At 45.4% G+C, this 20,781-nt stretch overlaps 1 protein-coding gene across 1 annotated transcript in view; it reads right to left on the bottom strand.

Annotated features, from left to right (window-relative positions):
- Positions 1-20,781, bottom strand: part of LOC144934603 (glucosylceramide transporter ABCA12-like) — a 78,229-nt gene that overhangs the window by 30,678 nt on the left and 26,770 nt on the right. Inside the window, exons 9-24 of the mRNA XM_078860592.1 lie at positions 18,911-19,100; positions 18,001-18,140; positions 17,179-17,292; positions 16,846-16,936; positions 15,813-15,986; positions 14,367-14,676; positions 13,492-13,606; positions 12,470-12,823; positions 10,950-11,019; positions 10,177-10,311; positions 8,903-9,055; positions 7,375-7,561; positions 4,944-5,162; positions 3,276-3,472; positions 2,498-2,655; positions 532-780 (exon numbers count right to left, since the gene is read on the bottom strand). Coding sequence (XP_078716718.1) covers positions 532-780; positions 2,498-2,655; positions 3,276-3,472; positions 4,944-5,162; positions 7,375-7,561; positions 8,903-9,055; positions 10,177-10,311; positions 10,950-11,019; positions 12,470-12,823; positions 13,492-13,606; positions 14,367-14,676; positions 15,813-15,986; positions 16,846-16,936; positions 17,179-17,292; positions 18,001-18,140; positions 18,911-19,100 — 2,856 coding nt within the window. The remainder of the gene's footprint in view (positions 1-531; positions 781-2,497; positions 2,656-3,275; positions 3,473-4,943; positions 5,163-7,374; positions 7,562-8,902; positions 9,056-10,176; positions 10,312-10,949; positions 11,020-12,469; positions 12,824-13,491; positions 13,607-14,366; positions 14,677-15,812; positions 15,987-16,845; positions 16,937-17,178; positions 17,293-18,000; positions 18,141-18,910; positions 19,101-20,781) is intronic.

Genomic DNA, 20,781 nt, shown 5'->3' on the forward strand with positions numbered 1-20,781 from the left:
CCACAAGAAGCAAGCAGCAGCAGTTATAGATAATATTTAAATGTGTAGCTTAAGAGTGAATAACAATAATAATGACAAATAGAGTACATTTGGTATTCACGTCATACTTATAAGCGCAGGGCTATCACAAATGCACCGTATTTCATAGTCTCCGGTAGCTTCATACTCGGGTCGATGTTGTGATGTGTAAACCAAATTGAGTCATTTGTCGGTCATTTTTGGAATTTGCCAACTTTTGTCCATGATGCTAACACAAAATGGCCGACACATTTCAAATGACGTCAGGGGAGACTTAACGTTGACTGTGCAGCCAAATGGCGTGTTTATTTTTTATGGTTAACACACCCACAGCGATAACCAGGATGGCATGCTGTTTGCGAGCAACTGGTAAGACTAGGACTACACTGGGTTGCCTTTGTCAGCAGAAACACTGCCGTGGTCGGAGTGCAGTATTGAGCCGAGGCTGAGCAACCCAGGGCAGGTTCAGGCATCACTCGCTGCTGACGCACGCACGTGCACGCACTCACACACCTCCTCAAGCGTGGTGTCAGAGATGGCGTAGCCAGAGAGTCCCAACTCCTCCATGTTCTCCTCCAGTATGGCGAGGAAGCTCTGGCCGAGCACGTTCTGCGAGTGTGCGGGAAGCAGGAACACCATGTCCGCGTTGCGGTTGCCCGAGCTGTCCTCGCCGCTCTTGAGCACGGCTCCCTCCACGCCCGAGCGCACCAGCGACACCACGCGCTCCGGGTCGAAGGGGGACCTCGAGCCGAGCGCGCCGCTCTGCGAAAGGAAGACGGCAAGAGGTGTGAGACGCGAGCTGGAAGACGCGTGACGGTGGGGTCAACCCAGCCATCATCGTGATCACCACCACCACCACCACTATCGCTTGATCCGTACAAAGTGGGGTCGCGTCACCCAATTCATGAGTGCTACACACTCAGCCTCTATCTATGGTGAGTTTAATACGTAGGCTTTCGCGACCAATATTATCCTGCAAAGATGCAGAGATTCAAAGGTTTCAGTTTTCAGTTTCATTTATTTGGTATAGCCCTGTGAGCCATTCGGCTCTTGAATTGGGTGCAACCGCAACAAACAAAAAGGTAATACCAAACACTGTTAAACTAATCCATTGTAATTCATACGACTACATTGTTACCCCCCCCCCCCCCTCTGGTCTTTGCACCTGATAGACTCACAGTGATGGCATCACCTTTACTTCATTTAAGACAGAAACAGGAAGACTTCTTCACAATTCTGGCTATCGCCTGATGAAGCTGGTTGTAATCACCAGCGAAACATCGTGCTCAAATTGTAAATGTTGTAGGTTTAACTCTCCAACACAGCGGTGTGCTGAAGTAGTAACTAACTGCTGGCACGTTGTATTTACTTGACAAAGCCTTACTAATTGGCTGTGTTGGGTGGCGGTGGGTTAATGATGGACATGTACTCTCTATATATGGTGGCTTTAATCTGTGACCAAGGGATTTGGCGACAGGGTCACGCAGACATCATCATCATAATCATCCACTTGCATTGCCAGGGTATGAATTAATCAGCTTCATGTGGATGTATGACATCACACGAATGTAAGCGATGGTGGTGGTATGAGGAGGCCTTCATCCAGCAGTGGATTGGCCACAGCTGATGATGACAAAACATTGATCTTCATGTACAGGAAGAAAGATGCTCATACATGCGTGTGTGGGTTTTCTCATTTCTCAAATAGTTGAGGCATACAGTGTATACTCTGTGAGTAAAATAGGATTTTTATTTTATACTGTGCATAATCGGAGTAATGCTTTTATGCAAGTAGAGACATCGACCTTGATATCTCTAATTACCAGCACATTGTCACTGCACAAGCCGACAAAACAGGACAAGTTTAGATTTTTCAAACTTCTTCTGTCAACTGTGGTTTCTCCTCATTTGTCTCTTGCACGCTATAACAGACTTTCATGCCCCTCAAATTCTCATTTAGACCAGTTTTAGCTTGCGAATACAATGACGGTACGAATACAATTATTTTAATATTTGTAATCCAAGTTCAATTTATATTGTGGTGCACGTAAAAAATGTTGCCATTTTTTTAACTCTAATTCTAGAAAATCAGCAGTGAGCTGCTGTTGAAGAACTTTTGAGCAATATTTATTCGTATTTGAAGTACATCAAAGCACAACGAAATGCTAACCATAGGAAGTATAATGAAAATGTTAAGGGAAACATTGTGAAGACCATAATTTCAGAAAACTTAAATTAACATTGTATCTTATTGTGAAAAATAATATTGGGGCAAACCTCGTACCAAGCCTCAAGTTATTAGTCTTATTGTTATTATCGTTATGCTTGTTTACCAAGGAACGCCTCGTTGAGTCTCAATTCTCTTTTTCGGGAGGGTCCTGCCAAATTATGTCACAGTAGTGGGACAATTCTGCTGCTGCGTGTGATCCCTATTGAGTCATCTGCAGGTGATCTTTCAGCATTGGGATTGAACTCGAACCTTCTTGGTGAGGGTCAGCGTCAGGCCCTGCCCATAAATCTCCTTCAGGTACTGGGGACTCCCGCAGCAGCGCAGCTTGCCGTGCTCCAGCACGGCGATGCGGTCGCTCAGCACCTCCGCCTCGTCCAGGTGATGCGTGGACAGGATGATGGTGCGGCCTGCACGTTCACACACACGCGCACGCAAACACCGACACGAGGATCCGCGCGTTAGCCTCGTGGACCGTGACGGTGATGCTGTCGGCGAGGACATATTAACCCGTTCCCGTTCCGATGACGTACGCGTACGTCATCAGTTTTTCATCCGACGTACAATTAACACGGTTGGCTATTCACGGTGCGAAATAATTTCAACAAACATACATGAAAATTAATTATCATAGAGAGTAGGCTACAGAGAAAATCATCCACACTTAGCCTCCACATTTTGTGATTGTTAATGTGGTCGAGATGTTTGAATCGAGTATATTTACAATTTCATGCCATCATGGAATTAAAAGTAACCTCAAGCCCTGCCAATCCCTTCCACAGTTGGCGACATATGTCGCGAAAGAAGTTCAACATACGTACATACGGCTCAGAAGCCGTTAAGTTGTTATATCGGCGCGTGACCCCCACGCTCTGCGTTGGGCTTGCCAGCAGCAACCCCCCCCCCTCTCCATGCTCATCTCAGATCCGCAATCGTATCTGAGCGGCAAACCCTGCATTCTCCCCTGGCTCATGCCCGCTCTTCTCACGGTGTGGCGGCGCTAAGGTGCACGTGGCGCGTCGTCCCTCACCAGCCCTGTGCTTGAGGATGAGGTTCCAGATGCTGCGCCGAGAGCAGGGGTCCACGCCGCTCGTGGGCTCGTCCAGAATGACCGTGGTGGAGCCCCCGATGAAGGCGATGGCGATGGAAAGCTTGCGCTTCATGCCTCCCGACAGTGTCCCCACGAGCTTGTCTTTGTGGTTGTAGAGACCGAGGTCATTCAAGAAGCTGTACACAAGAACAAATATTATTTCACCCGCATGAGAATTAACTGCGCACCGTGTCGTGTGGGTTTTAATGTTGATGAAGTCTTGCTTTTTCTGTAGTGACAATTTAAGGGTGCCCTTAGAATTTCTGCACGGAATAAAGTCATTGATATGCTCTGACTGTTCCACCTTCAAGAGAGTGTTGAGATTAAGTGATAACAATTACAAATAATTCACAGCCCTTTGTCAATCCACTGCTGGCTGAAGATACCCCCATGCTGTGTAAGTTTGTGCGGGTTGTTTTGCAATAATTTAACATGCTGGTCAATGTGGTCTACTGGCCGTGGCTATAAATTGAACCCAGGCTGCCAGGCCCACACGCCCTACTTGCCAGCCATGGCAACACTGGCTCCCATACATGGTATAAAGCAAGAATTAAGTCAGTCGACCAATTGGTATTTTCAAGCAATGTATTCCAGCACTATGTGTTTAAGCAGGTTTTGTATTGCTTAAATAATGCCAGAACGTACATTGATAGATGGATATTAATGTTATTATAAATGCTGTTGGCGACGGTTCATTGTTAATTTATTGCCCATAATCCACCAGCTTTGTTGTATGGATCCACTGCTGGATGAATGCTGTTGAGAAAAAATGATATCCGTTTGCATTTTTAAATGTTCTCAACTTAACAAGATCTGCATGGGTCCTGGTAACAATAATATGGATTGGTATTGTTTCCAATTTCTGAAGTGTGTTATGAATTGAACAGCGTTGTAGTATGGCAAGCATTAATATATGAGGGGTGTGTACATTCTATAAATACCAAAGAAAGATGTACCGAACAAAAATATGATTTTGGTTGTGCTGAACAACGAGGTCATATGCTATCCATCCGATGAGAATTCGCATCAACTGCAAGAGTTATCTAAACAGATTAATGCTGAGGAACTCATCATAGGCTGTAGCACTGTGGATAATAAATAAATAAACTGACACAAGTTAATCTCTGCACATAAAAAATATAGTTTTGGATGTAAGTATTAAGCCACGCGCACTTGTCAAGTGAACAGCACGGCTCTTCTGCAAGGCTGCCGTGTAAAATAGATTTGGGACCAAATTCATGCTTTGGCAAAATATACTTTTCAGCAGAATTATGACAGAAAAACAGCCAAAGCTGTAGAAAATAGCAGCGATGGCAAAAATCACTGCGAATAAACGACTAACACATGACCTAAGGCTGTTTATTGTTTTTAAACATTGTTTCAATACTGATATTAGATGATTGACAAGATTGCACTATTGCTTTATAAAGAAAAATCCCATCAAAACGAAGCAAATTATAACTTAGGCGATTGCCGCAGGGGTTGCGCAAAGTGAAATCGGCTTCACTGCGGGATCACGACGGTGCCAATGTGCGCGCGGCCCAGCTGGCCGGCACCGCCTCCACATTCCCGCTCGTTCACACGTCGGGCGACGGCGCGACGACTCACGTGTCCACCTCCTGCTGCAGCCGCTGCCGTGACCAGCCGAGCGCCTTGAGGCGTCCGTAGAGGAGCAGGTGCTCGTGCACGTTGAGGGCCGGGAAGAGGACGTCACGCTGCAGGCACACCCCCAGCTGGCGCCGCACCTCCGCCATGTCCGTGCGCGCGTCGCGCCCGCCCACGTGCACGGAGCCGCTGCTCGGCTCGTACAGGCCCATCAGCAGCGACCTGCGGCGAGCCGCGTGGTGGCGATTGTGTTAACTATCTCACCTGGTGTGCAGAATCTGGCATAAAATGTACCCCCCGTGACAGACTTGGCACTAGGCAATTCTGGGGTGGGCACTGCTCTACTAAAGTCCCTTAGGCCCATCCAGGTTCACCCTCCACGGTGGCGAGATGTTTTCTCCCTTGCCTGGTATACACGAGGTCGTGGGTTCGATTCTGAACCTGACGCCTGCTGTTTATTAGGAGTGTGCGTGTCTCTCCTTCCCCTTGATCACTTGCATTTTTCTCCGGGTCCTCCAGTTTTTCCCTCCACATTTGGAAACGTGCGTTTAGAGTATTTGGTTGCTATAAATGTTCACGTGAAAAGCCACTTTCTTCGCGCTGTCATTTGTGGCCCGGTGGCTTCAGAAAATGAGCTATATATCTCAGTTGGTCTTTTCAGGTAAACTAAAAAAGAAGTTTTTTTTTAGTCATCGTGCTGGAGTTCCAACTCCCATAGCTTGCACACTACCATGGTGCAGATTTACACTTGATATTTTTCATTTTTTTTCAAATGTTCCTCCAGTTTTATCCTGTCCGTGCTATCACCATCAAGTCACGATACAAATTTACCAATCGCATCTTTCGCATAGAGGTGCAACCATTCGTGTTAGAGATATTATAGAACTTCCCCCGAGATCTCTGTAAGTAATCTTTGGTGCGCACAGTAGGGAGTAATGTGTGTCACATGACAGTAAAAACTATATTTCATTCTCAGCAAATTAAGTGCTGAACCAAATGTAATGTGATTTATTCCAGCACCCTTATAATGCTTTGAAATATTCCAGCACTCTAGAATGTTCTATTATTATTATTGAGATCATTGGTGACCGGGCTGTGATTGACTCACTACCTTTGAGAACCCAGTTTAATCACAGCCAACTGCCTGGATTCAAACCCAGATCTCCACTTATATCAATAATCGAATGCTTGCATTTCCTAATGAACAATTGCATGTATGTTTTAATCGCTAAGCAGAGACCCCAATGCCCTTATTGCAAAGTCACCAGAATAACAACCTCTTTGCAATAATCATTTGCCAAAGGATTTTCAGAGGCCCCTCCGAGAATGGGAACTGGGAAGCTCTCCAGGGGCGACAGACAAATGGAAATGACAATTGAACGGGAAGAATGGAGAGTGTGGAGTTGAAGAATGGAGCTTAGAAAGCCCTGAGCTGAGGAATTACACGCTGAAAACATTCGTTTACAGGCAATGCATCTTTCTAGAAATGCCATTTCACCAATAACATTACATTGCACTTACAATAACAATAAACATGCCTAAACATAGTTTCCCTAAAAACGTCACATTATAAAACGTGAGCTTACATGTTAAAAATATAGTTTTACTAATCAAATATCAGTATACATATATAAGTTACGTGATTTTCATAACTAAAATGTCCATCTGAAAATACTCAAAACAACCTTGACTTGTTCAGATTTCCCCTGTTGAATAAAACAATGTATTTGATTGGCAATCAAACCAATAATTATTCCCACTTTAAATACAGAACTTTTCATATAATTCTAACGAAGATTCACACGTTTGTGTTGTTGTTAAACAATTCACACTCACATGGGATGTATTTATTGTGTGCAAGTATGAACTCAGCACTCATTGCAGGCCTGACATTGGTGGCACGCATGTTAAAATGGCATTCTTAGTGGAGGTGAAATGCTTAACATAGGCGGCAAACGTATCACGTCGAGAGAAAACGCAACAAAATACAACAAATCCAGGCCTTGAAGGTCTACTACTGGCCAGCTCGCACCAGTGAGAGAGCTTGCGGTTTGCAATCGGAACATAACGAGAGTTCGAACCCCAGCTGAGGGTCCACTCGAGCCTTCATGGGATGAACTACATGAGTGTCAACTTTGGGGCAAATTCAACAGCGGGTGTCCTGTGGGAAGACTCACGTTCGCCAAAGGAATGTGGAATTGACACACTGGCTCGGGGCTGTAAAGGGCAATGAACGTCACGCCATACTCAATTGAGCGGGAAACCAATTTGACTTTGACTAATCGAGTGGTTATCAACCAGCGTATCAACTAAAGAGTGACCCCTTCTTGCGTACTACTCTGCCCGCATCTTGCCACCCCTCTTCAGAAGTGTTGTAAGCCCTAAGCATGCTCTGGATGATGCCTCGTGAGAAGCAACACTCCTCTTAACTCACATGGTTGTGGTCTTGCCTGCTCCGTTATGGCCCAGTAGGGTGGTGATCTGATCCTCATAAAAGTCCAAGCTCAGGTCCTGGAGAGCAGCCTTCTTGCCCTTGCTGTACTGCTTTGTGAGGGAGCGCAGCGACACGCCGGCTGTCAAGCCCGCTGGAACCGCCTCCAGTTGCGGCCTCATGCTGCCATCTGGTGTGCCAAGCGGAGACGTACGCGGGCATTCCGTCACCCACGAAGCACGGTCTACTCTGACCGGTCACAACTACTTCTCACGTTGTGCGAACGTGAAGTTATGATAATAATCATTACATTCACATAGCGCCTTTCATCACGGATCTCAAAGCGCTGTACAGAAAAGCAGCAGCAGACACTCGGCATAAAAAATAATATAAATATGTTTTAAGAATAATTTACGAAATTAACTAAGAGTTTAATAAGTGGAAGCATATAAATAGGTTTTAAGGCGCATTTTAAAAAAATGTCCACAGACTCAGAGATCCTGATGTCTCGTGGAAGAGCGTTCCATAGCCTGGGAGCTACACGGGGAAAATCTGGGTCAGCCATGAAGCAAAACCTCGACCTGGGAATGAAGAGAAGATCTGCATCCCACATCCCCACACCACACCACACCAATGGGTGCAGCATGTCAATGATCTAGGCTGGGGCAAGATGGTTCAATGCTTTGTAGCAGTTTAAAGTCACAATGATGGATATACAAGAGCAGTTAATGAACAGGCGGTCTGTTTTGGCGATGTACGGTTGAGAGTGGCCTGCTCATCGATTGTAACTTGACGTCAAAAATGACCTTGCCAAACACAGATTCAGTCAACACTGCCCACACTTTAGGGCCTGACTCTAGAGAAAACGCGTCACTGTGACGCATGGCACATCTGATCAATGGTCTCACCACTTATGAATCGCTCTCGCCTTGCCAACTGAACAATCAGCGTGATTGACGCTGTGAATTGCCCTTCAGATGCAGCAGGAGTCACGTTCAGCGATACCAACACCATGCAGACATGACATAAGCACAAATGCTTAACTATTTGCAAAAAAAAAACATTAAAAGCAAGTTTAAACATTCTGCAGCAGAGCGCTGGCACAGCGCTCAGTGCTCTGTGCCATAAACCACGTGATCTGAGTGTGATTCCTGGCCATGGTTGAGATCAGTGGTGAGTGATATACAACAAATGTGGTGAAGTATGGTCAAACGACTCCCACGACTGACACAGTATGGGGAGGCCTTCACCCATCAGGAGATGGACAAGAGGCTATGAATTGATACATTCAGTCAATTAACTAAATCAATGACCGCCGTTTAAAACATGTGAGAGCACATTAAGACTGCAAGTCTCTTTTTGAGAGTGAGACCTGGAAATGGAAATCCACAAATGCATAAGGCAGGTTATAATTTGACACATCAGGAGTCAATGGCAGAACAAACACATGTCAGCTGGAGAATCACGGCAGACCCAGTCTAACATGTATGATCTACACGACAGTCTTCAAGCACCGTAAGTATTCTTTTACCCTTGGCATCTTTCGTGGAGTCAGCGGGTGACTCGTGAGCCATGTTTCTGGCCAGGTACCCCATGGGCCTCCGACGAGATCCGCAGCAACAAACCTGCTGCCAATAGCTCACCGTGAAGAGGAAGTAGAACGGCCGGGCCAGCCCGTACGTCCCTGGAAACACAAAAGGTGCCACGGTGACGGGATGTTAACTACCTCGCCTGGTACGCAGGAGGTCGTGGGTTCCATCCCGACCATGACGCCTGCTGTGTATTTGGAGTTTGCGTGTCTCTCTCGCATCATCATCACGGTGACTAGGAGATGTTAACTCCCTCGCTTGGTATACAGGAGGTCATGGGTTCCATCCCGACCATGACGCCTGCTGCTGTGTATTTGGAGTTTGCGTGTCTCTCTCTCTCCCCGTGGTCACGTGTGGATTTTTCTCCGGGTCCTCCAGTTATGCCCTCCATATTTGGAAACTTGCTTTTAGAGTATTTGGCTGCCATAAATTTCCACGTGATAAGCCACTTCGTTGAGCTATCATTTGTGGCCAGATCGCTTCTGAAAAAGAGCTCTATAGCTCAGTGGACCTTACCTGGTATTGCGTGCACTATAATATTACTGTGTTTTATTTGTTTCGTTATGAAACATTAATGTTGAATTTAGAGTTTGCTACGTGCAGTGCACATTTGTGATGGACTGGATTCATAACAGTGTGCGGTAACAAACGATCAGACTCAGGTGCTTTTCAAATTGGAATTGTATTTTACGTGTTACATTTCAGCCTGTTTTACATCAATTTATTAATTTCACTGTGCTAAAATCTGTTATATGTGTTTGCTGTAAAGCTTTGCTTTATTCCGCAATAATTGAAACTTCATTTTTTCATACACAGTGTTGTCCATGCTGTATTTTCCAAATGCTCGATATTGCTATGCTCATTGTATTTCTTGCAATAGATTGTTTTGCAATGCGTATGCAATAAACTATGCTGAATATACATGTGGGGTGCTGCATTGCCGTGTTTACTTTTTTTAGAGTTCCTAGCATGTTACAATCTCGTGGTATGCACACTACGTTGCACACAGTTTTGTTGCAAAGTTTCAGCATAGGTGCGTGAAATTACCGAACGGACCATTTTAAAAGGCTCAGTTTTAGTCGATCACGCGGTCTATAAATTATACAGCAACAGAACGTGGTAATATAATTTGGACAAGTGGACCAATCTAAAAAGCCAACGACACCGTCAGAGGGTGGAGGCCTGTACGCTCTGCCGCTCACAGTGTCACACTGACCTGGGTAGACGTTGCGGATGTACCAGCCCACGATGAAGTATATGGCCGTGTCAATAATCAGCATCCAGCACAGGTAGGCGAAGGAAATGTCATCCCCATACAAGGGTGACTGGTACATGTTGCTCCACTGGGCGCCTGCGTGCACACACACGCAAACACAGCACACACACACACGCAAACACCCCACACACACACACAAACACACCACACACACCACACACACGCAAACACATCACACACACGCAAACACACCACACACCACACACACACAAACACACCACACACACCACACACACGCAAACACATCACACACACGCAAACACCCCACACACACACACAAACACACCACACACACACACCACACACACACACCACACACACGCAAACACACCACACACACACATGTGGGTAGAGCTCTCATGGCAATACAGGCGCAGCGCTGGGTAATCAGGTTTGCTGACAAACTAAAGTGCAGTCAGAGCATCGGCATACTTATACAGGCAAAGGTTATGCAGCATGATCTCTTTGTTTCCTGGATATTTTTTTAGCGACATATACTCTTCTCTCACATAATCATATGTGTCCCAGCATTTTGTTTGATATTTGGACATAATACACTAGAACCTCTGCAAAGTACCTTGTGAGTTTAATTTTAGTTTTCCCCTTTTTTTAAACGAAACTCTTTTGACCATCTCTTGAAGGTGCGACGAATTAAAACAGGCACCGCCTGGGGAACTGTCAACCAATCCCTCGGGGGGTCAAGGGTCACTCACCGATACCCTGGTCTTCAAAGTGACCCATCAGCTGACTTGCATAGCTGAACGCCGTGGGTGATAGCAGGCACTGCAGAGCAAGGAAAACGTGATTAGCGTCTTGAGATGCGCCGGCAGTCATTTATTGAGATATAGTTGCGTATAAGATGCTCTATGAATCCAAATGCTATTGTTTTGTATAATTACTGGCCGTGGTCAAGTCATTGCCCAACTGTGGCTGGTTAATGAGCCTGACATTGAGGCTGTGTTTATCTTATGAGATGAGTACCGCTCCATCTTCATGGTCCAGTGTGCTGGGCTGGTTCCCCAGTACTGTAACTCATGGAGCACGGTAGTGTCATTCTGATTCGGGTGCGGGGAGAGTGGTGGTGCAATGTTTATCAAGCTGCGCAGTGAGCGGACTTAAGTTTGAATCTTCACCTTGGCTAATGTCAGCGGTGAGTGATATTTGAACCAGTCCCAGACCCAAGCCACTATGACCAGCAAAGTAAGCTACTATGATCAAACAAACTATCAAGAATTATGTGGCATGGGTAAGCCTTCATCCAGCAGTGGTTTGAGAAAGGGTAGCAAATGTTGATTTTATGTGAATCACAAAATATGGAAAATGTCTCTGTGCCTACTGGTAGTTGTTTTCATGTGTTCTCGTGAATGCGCAAGCAAAGCCATTTACAGCACAGCATGCTACTGCTAATAATGCACAACACAGGTGTAATTCATTACTAGAAAAATTAGTGTTTTGATAAGTGATAGCTCACTATGTGCATATCCTAGTGTAGAGATTCTCCCTGTTATTGCTGGTCTGAGGAACCCATACATACGATCACTACAGTGGGCAGGGTTCTGTGCTTGTAAACGCTGAAGGGCAATATTAATACTGGCACTGGATGAAGCCAGACCAGCGGGTGAGGGTAGGTGCCAGTTTTCAGGTCTGTCCCGTGTCATACTGACAGAGAGTATTTGACATTTCACTTAGCCTCCAATTGTAGCTGGTCTAGAACAAGCAGTGATGGATGTTGGCTGGTATTGTATGCAGACGGGACGCAATGTTCAATCCCTTCATGGAGCGTGAATCTCGTGGCACTCTGTGGACCGCGCGTAGACTCCGAAGTCCTGTCGGAACCCCATAACAACGCACAGGGGACCCTGGAAAGGCCGCACGTGATGCTGGGGAACAATTTGCAGGGGATATTTTCGGCTTCAGTCGAATATCGTTCACGGGTCGATTTAGACCACAACCACTAATCCGCTCTCTAGCTGAGCAGGTGATTGTGGCTAAATTGGCACATGTTTTCCGATTAACTATCTTGATAGAATTATGTGCAGTCGATCGATTCAACGTGCAGCTTTTTGTGACTTGGCAGGGAGTGCAAAACTAGCCACACTCCTAGAGCTTGAAAGTCTTGAAGCCGGGACCTTCAGCAGCGCCGCCTCAACACACGAGCACGACCGCCGCCCCTCTTTGCCCCGTGAGTGGCAGTGCAACGCGCGCGCTCTCGCCACCGCGGGCGTGTACTCACGATGAGCGACTTCTGCCACCGCGTGAGCGTCAGCGTGAGGCTCGAGAGGGCCAGGAACGGGAAGAAGCTGAGCAAGTAGATGAAGCAGGCGGTGAGGGAGGCGACGTTGGTGTGCGTGAAGCACGCGCTCAGCATGTACCCCATCGCCAGCACGGAAATGCCGAAGCACAGGAAGAGGGCGAGGAGAAGTGCCCAGTTGGTGCTGGGCAGCGTCCCGCTGGCTTTCAGGATGACCGTGAGCAGGATCACCATGAGCAGCAGCAGGGCGCAGCTCTGGAGCAGCCACGACAGGAAGTGGCTCGCCGGCCACACGCCCATGATGTTCATGTACTGTGGCGGACGCGGGGCGAGGTGTGGGGTTAGCACAGACGGCGTGGACGATTGGCCGCGTCACCGCTTGTTCACTCGCTGGTAGTCGTCAAGCGAGGCGTCACGTGACGCGGGGTCAACGCCGCTGACCCAAACATTCTATTGCTACATCCCAAGATTGTTACAAGCATTGGTGATGATACAATGACAATAAACGTGCTAAGATAATTATACGGGTTGTGATATTATTTTGTTTTACATGCTGATGCCCAGCATTTAAGTGTCTACTCTAGACAAACTATGTTTACAGCGTACCCTGCTCGCGATACGATTGCTCTGAAGAGAAGAGGGGGCAGCCATTGGTGAGGGACACGGTCACCGCGGCGTAAACTAAACCAGCCGATTCGTGAACCGGACCAATCGGCATGCCGACGATTAATCGACTGACAATTTCATAGGTTGTTGTTTTGTCTTGTTTGTACTCTGTCATTTGTGTTACTTATCTGGTATTCTGTTTTTTGGTTTCTGCCATAAGCCTAAAGGTAACATTTTCGTGTTAGAAACTGTAATTAATTCGCCATGCACAAATTAATGCATTCATCATTTAATCAATCGACACTTTGTTTCACCCGTAGCCATCAATATAACAGTATTGCATAGTTAGGTGATGAAGCACAGTTCTTTTTTTAATTATAATAATTATAAGTGCCTACCTCCTGCTGGCAGAGTTCCTTTTCTTGAACCAGAAACTTGACAGTGCTTGCGATTGTGAGGATCCACGCGATCATGAACAGGATGGGAAACATCAAACCAACGCTGTGCAGGAACCTGCACGTCAACCACAAGCACACGGCGATGATCACTCAACGTGCAGTCACAAAGTGTGGACGCATGAGCCATTACGGCAAAGGAACTTAAACAAAAAAAACGATTAGCCGATCTTGACGTGGATTGGCAACTCTGCAGTTATAGACTATCCATATATACACCCCGTTATTCTGCTAATCACACCCACAGACGTGGATTTGATTTAAGTGACTCAGGCAACTGGTGGCGTTCTTGGCAATTTGTCAATCGAGCATGTTTGAGATTGGAAGTTGAAGACCCAGTATGACTTAAAATAAAATAAAATACACCAATACACGGGAAATTTGATGGCCTCACCAAATGTGCCAACTAAAATGATGACGTAAGGTAGCAGAGACACATTGGAGTACTTGCTGTAGAGTCTTAACCCAGGGCTCTACCCGATGCAACTGTGCAGCCTCACATGCAGTATGTGCTACTGAAAATGAAAGTATTAGGCTTTGACCTATAACTGATCTCGGTTCAAGCTAGCCTTACTGCTGCTGATGAGACACTGTATGTTGAAACCGGTCCAGAGTTTGCATGCATTGAAATTGTTTACTCCCAGAAGTATCCTGTGATCGACTGGAAGTGTAGTAAAGACTTTAAAATGTGTACGCGGGCTAACAGATTTTTTTACGAAGGATACTTATCCTTTGATTGTTTATTTCGTTCCCCACGGCAATGCTCATGATGGTTTTGCATCGGCCTACAAGAGGCACACGCCATGCGTTCCACTCACAAGTCGTCCGTGTAGCAGGGGTACGGCATGGGCTGCACCTGCAGCGCCGGCTCACTGACATCCCGCCCGATGTACAGGGAGATGGCGGCACGCTCCAGCATGTCCTGGATGGGCAGGAAGGCGTGCGTGTAGTACATGTAATTCTGGTTGGTGTGCGGACCCGGCACCCAGACCAGGTCTCGGAGGTAGTCTGTGCGCATCACGTTCTGAATGCTCAGCCGCAGCGTGTAGTTGAGGTGGGTGGCCAGCGGGAGGTTTGAGACGGCACGACGGGAGCGGTTCTGTGCCTCGGGGAGGTGGAAGATAACACCTGCGGAGCAACAACGTAAGAGATGAATGTTTGAAGTGCAGGGCCGCACGGCAGTTCCAGCTCCTTTCGGTGGGCGGATCGCAGTCGAACCGCTGTGCGGTCGCCACCGTGGAACTGACAAAGACTATTAAACTAAATAATGTATTTTTTTATTTTACCATGTAAGGCCCACTGAGCTGTATAGATATTTTTTCAGAAGTGACCTGGGCCACCATGATAGCTCTACGAAGTGGCTTATGATCACGTGCAAACTTATCGCAGCCATTACATTAAGAAATGTGGAGGGAAAAACAAAAGCACCCGAAAAAAAATCCACACGACTTTTGTGGATTCAAAAGACACACGATGGCTTTCCCGTTAGTCTGTAATTATTTGTGCTATGTATTGGTGACTGAAATTTCTGACACTCATTTCGCAGTAGTAGTAATAATGATAAAGAACAATTATTTACCTTGGAAGCTTCAATGAGTCTGACAACTTTTTACGGGAGATAAGCTTTATCAGTTTTTGGCACATGTGATCATTACAGTACTTAAAGAAAGTGCCTGATGTTTGAGATTGATTACAATGTCCACATGGAGACCAGTCAGTATGCAAAATTGCACCACAATAAATCATCACGTGACATGCTATTACTGTAACCGCAGTGGAGTATCATTTATCATCGTACCCGTTGACCATGTAACTGGTATGAGTGTCACAAGTGAGTTAGTGTTCATAAAACTCCACGTACAATTGAGCACTGAGATTGTTTTCTTCGGTACTCTATTTGTGACCGCAATAATTCATTAAGTAGCATTATTGCAGTGAAAAAAACAGCGACCAAGTGAGTTGTACCGTGCGTAGTTGCTTTGTTTATTGAGTAGAGCGACACATTCACGTTTTCTGACAATGTTGTTGCATTACCATAGTAATTCAGTAAATGAAAGTGTGAATTGTGTCACCCTAAAAGTATCACTTGTGTGAATTCGAAAGGCAAACAGCATAACGGCGAACTTTTAGCTGAAGCATATGACAAGAAAATCCCACACAATGTGCCGTTTTAGCAACGAGAATAGTGCTTCGTCATGTAGATCCGGGTTAAAGAGGTGGCGTTGACTCAGGGGAGCATCTCCCCGAAGAGTGTGCAGACTTACTGGCCATGAGATTGTTCTCCTTGTTGAGTCCAACGGCCCTCTTGTTGAGCTCCTCCACAGAATCGCTCGGCACAAAGCGGTTGAGCTCCACGCACGATGAGATGTTCACCATGAGCGTGGAAAGCGTTTTCAAGTTATCCATTGTAGTGTCAGTGAGTTGAACTCCGAGCTCCTCTGCGATACAAGGACAACGATTACCTGTTTAGCCTTAATACTATTGGGGTGAGTGCTGTTCAGCAAAGCACCTATGAAGGCTGGCACAGCACTCACGAGGGGGTGGGTGACCAACACCATGCCCACACACCACACCAGATTCTCATTTGAGGCTGAGTCAACCGAGGGGCAGCCCAGGAGTGGTTCAGATAATCGTCACTGGTGTTGGCTGTGAGTGGGAATCGAACTCGGGTCACTGGATTCGTAGCGCACACAGGCAAACTGATTGCTAACACATTCACCATCATCTTAATGGAATGTTCAAAAGGAAAGTGCTACTATGGGTGTTAGAAAGGACAAAGAGTCTGATATTACCATGCAAGGTGTGTGGTCTTTGCTTTAGTGTTTAAAATTAGATATACTGGAGTTCCAACTGAAAGGAGGGAAAAGTATTCCACTTGTACAAAGCAACAAACAACCTCTCGTTACATCCACTGTATCCTAAATTTATTTATTCAGTACATTGCAATATCTTCCTGCTCTTAAGTGGTAAGCATTGTTTGAAAGAAAGCATAATTATTTTTTAATTATGATTTACATTTTCCTCTCCTTTTCACTATAAAAAACAGTACTTATTTGGTAAAATGTTTGCATTTTATAATAATTGTAAACCAAGTAAATCGTAATGAAAACGGAATTAGCGATTCATGACATGCATATAAATGGTTCATCGCAATGAGACATTTCAAAATGTTGTATCGATATTTTAAAACCTGTACCTAACACTTTACTTCTTTATAGTATACTAAAACAAAATAATACAGTAAAGTACGGATTAAAATAAATGTAAAGCTTTTCAGACCGTTTGAGAAAATCTTACCAAAAGATTTCAAGTTTTGCATGAAGCTTGTCATGTTTATGTTCATTTGACTTCTGATGAAGCCTTGTACGAAGGGATTTGCCAGGGCATTCTGACACGGAAGAGAAGAAAACCACACTCAGGAAACCACATCCACAATAGCTGGACACATTTGATCATCAAAACCACATTCACCTCAACATAATTGTCATAAAATGTATCACAACTGAACAATACTCTACGATTACCTTTCGTATACTTCATAAATGCATATATTTCAGCACATTTTCTTCAGAATAATAATTTAGTTCAGCGTTTTACTTTGCTCATGCACCGAGATCAAATGAAACTTACCTTCAGTATTGCCAATTGTTGGATCTGCAAGTTGGCATTTTGGTTACCCATGGCATCCAACCATTCTTGGGCATAGCTGCTTAATTCCCCCATTTTCTGGAATGTTGAATTGGCCTGCACATGACAAAACATTGCAACTATACATCAGTACACATGTTTAGGTACACATGTTTAGGGACAAAGAATAACAAAACAAATGGTTTGATCCATTAGTTTATTAACTATTACTGCAGCTGCATAAAACAGGATATGATTAAATGTTTACTTCTGTCACTACATAATAAATTCGAGATTTATTTAAAGGTGCAGCCCTGCAATTACTCGCTCATGCCACTGCTGGCAGAAGGCCGTCCACTAGAGAGAGCGTTTGTCTCTCGCGAAAGAGAGCTTCTCCCGCTAGCTCTCTCTCGCGCGAGATCGCTGGCTCTCTCTCTCTCTCTCTCGCTAGAAAGAGCTTCTCTCTAGAGCGTCTCTGCAGGGTATTTCGAGTCCTACTCTTCCAAGCTGGCCGGACATCATCGAACAGGTTGGAGTACCCACACTTTACCCCACCACCACCACGTGACCTACAAAATCAACTGTGGGGTGCCCATTTAAACTGCCGGGAGGACAGAGGTGGGGAGATTTGAGACACTTGCCCATTCTTCCAACTGCCAGCAGATCGAACGGGTGAACCTCTGGATTGCAAGTCCAGCATGATAACCGTTACATCACTGCAAGCAAGTTAATTTAATATTGATTTCATTCACATAATTTTGAACACTTCTTTGGCGAAGGCGACAGGCGTGATGTGCTGCAGCGCCCGGGGGGGTGCAGCCTCACCGTGCGGATGAGCAGTTCGGTCGCTGCACTCCTGGGCGTGTACAGAATTTTCCCCAGCATCAGCGGCTTCAAGAAACGCCAAATCACTTCGCCGTTTTTGCCGTGAATGATGTCCGTGTACACATCGAGACAGTAGGGGCCTTGGGAAGGGGGGGGGGGAGAACACGTCACGGGGTAATCACTGAGGGCCGAACATTGAACAAGAGACGAGATGAAAGCTGTCTCGGTTGAAAGATGCAGCAATGGACAGAGAGGAGTCAGGCCCCGATGCCCCAAAAGGCAACGGGCTAGACGAGGAAGGCTGTCAGGCCGATTTAAAAGTGAACCTTCTCGTTCTTGATTCATCTTAGTCCGATCATTATTGCTCTTGTGACAACATGAGGTAAGGTGTGGGAATGTTCGGGTTAGGGCTAGGTCCTTCAAGTAGCAGGGCAAACGAAACTAAACTCTGATACCATTTAATGCACTTCTAGTTGCATGTAAATAATGTATCGTGGTCAATGCGATTGACACCTCCACATGCGCTCACAAAAAACAAAAGTGCCAATATTCCATAGAGATAAGGGAGATGTATGCTCAATAAAATACATATATGTAAATAATAATTCAACTACTCATAGCCACATGAGCGCTGAGCTTCTGTTAACACCCAATGATGTTGGGTGTAATCTCCAGCGCAACGCTGCATAAAATTGTCAACATTTTTCTTTTCAACACTCCTCCTTTTTGCTGAAAAACCAAATCAATTGGCGTATTTGCCCACGTGACAACGTGAATTGATTGGTTCTGTTGCGTGGTGCGGGGTTATCGTAACAATACACTCCACCTCCACGATTCACGTAATTAAGAATCATATAGCCCTTTCTATCCCATTTGTTACGAAACCTCCGCCAAACTTCCCCCAACTCACTTGTGCCGTAGGGGATGTTATATTTAGCCTTGAAGTCTTCAGGGGAGAGCGATGATGATGGTAATGGGGTGGGAAGATTGGCCATCCTCACGTCTGCCAACATCCTCTGGGTGGTCCCAGCGCAGAAGGTCTTTGAGAGTTTACTCAGGGACGGAGTGTTTGTGCTTCTCGCCTGCCGCGCACCTGGGGACTGGACAGACAGCCGCGCAGCGCTCGGTGAAGCGGGAGCCCTGTTTGCCCCGTGGGTAGAAGTACGTTACGGTTACACTCACAAATCATGGATCCTTATTATTCCCTCCAAATTAAGCACCCTTTTCAAATGCGTATTTAATTGATTCTCTCGCTTTATTATTCTTTTCAGTCTGGTGCCACCGTTGCAGAGTGGCTCGACTCACAAATCCAAGATTGTGAATTCAATTCCAGGTGAGGGGAAAAATTAAAACCCTCTGTCCATCCAGGGTTGACGGAATATAAAAAAACGGCGTCGTGTGGAGGCATCTGCCCCCCGCAGTGCCACTGTGCGATGTTTGCCATTCTAGAACATCATTATAAGTTACATCACTCGTGGCCATCCATATTTAATTAATATTACACCTGAATGAGGTGATTGTTCTATTGAAACACTCGTCTCTGCCATAGAAATGAGGAATTTCCAGCCAGCTCATGGCCATGAAAGTATAGAACCATTGTCAGCGTTGGGACTCTGCACTGCCTGAATTGTGTAGAATTCCGACTTGTAAAATATGCTATTCACAATAAGCTTGACCTGTGATATTTTTTTGTTTGATCATGCAATACATTTCTATCATATACATTCTCATTTGCCGTTGGAGAAGGGTCTGTTATAGATATAATCAATGAACTAAACTCGAATTAAATAAGCCACACATCTTTACAATACATAGATATTGAAGGGAAAGATGCCATGGGTAGTGAGGAACAATTCTCTTCGAGGAAGCATGTGTATTTGTTGAGAGCGGGCCACAGAGGCTGTTGCAGTGTGAGTGGGGCGTTACCTGGGATGACTGCATTATGTCGCTGATGTTCAATTGCCTCACCGCATCCAGCAGTTGTGGCAAGGTCGTCATGAATGGCTCTACCTTTTGCATTATCATTAGCAGCCTGTCAACCACTATTAACAGGAGGTTCTCAAAGTCCTTCAGTATCTGGGGAGTCAGCATCTGTAAAATGTACATGATGCATGAACACACGCAATTACATACAACAAACACATCTATTGTGCATGCATGCAAAACACAAAACATGCGTGTATAAGATACTAAAGTTGTCGATGAATGCCTCTTCATGTCGACAGCATTGCACAGTCTTGTTTTGCTGACATTCACTCACTCGAGCACAGGCCATGAATTTCATCAACAGCAATTTTCAATAATCTTTCATGCATCTTTCCTCTCTGGGCTGACATTGTTTTACAATTTGTCCAAGAATGATAATGTAATCTCTAGCCCTGCCCACTTACCCTTGGGTTGTATCCATCTCAAACATTTCTAACCTTTGGCTGCAGTAGCTCTCTCGCCATGTTTCTTCCTGCCTCAGCAGTCCACCTGCTGTATTTTTTCACCTGAAGACGATTGCTTGTGTTGCGATTGAAACGTCGTGATTTTTTAAATTATTTTTCTATCTACGTGACTTTACTGAAAGACCCAAAGAGAATGATCATTTACCTTTTTTTCCATGAATGCCACTACCGTTTAGACGGCAGGTGTTCAAGTTTATTCTGGATACAAATGCTGACCAGATATTACCTTCTCGAACTCATGAGAATATCCCACGAAATAATGCCTCACCCATCCTTTACATATTACAGTATCCTTAATAACTTCCGCTATTAAATGCGTCCACTCTTCCCA

This window comes from Lampetra fluviatilis, chromosome 10 (assembly GCF_964198595.1).
Source record: "Lampetra fluviatilis chromosome 10, kcLamFluv1.1, whole genome shotgun sequence".
Taxonomy (NCBI): domain Eukaryota; kingdom Metazoa; phylum Chordata; class Hyperoartia; order Petromyzontiformes; family Petromyzontidae; genus Lampetra; species Lampetra fluviatilis.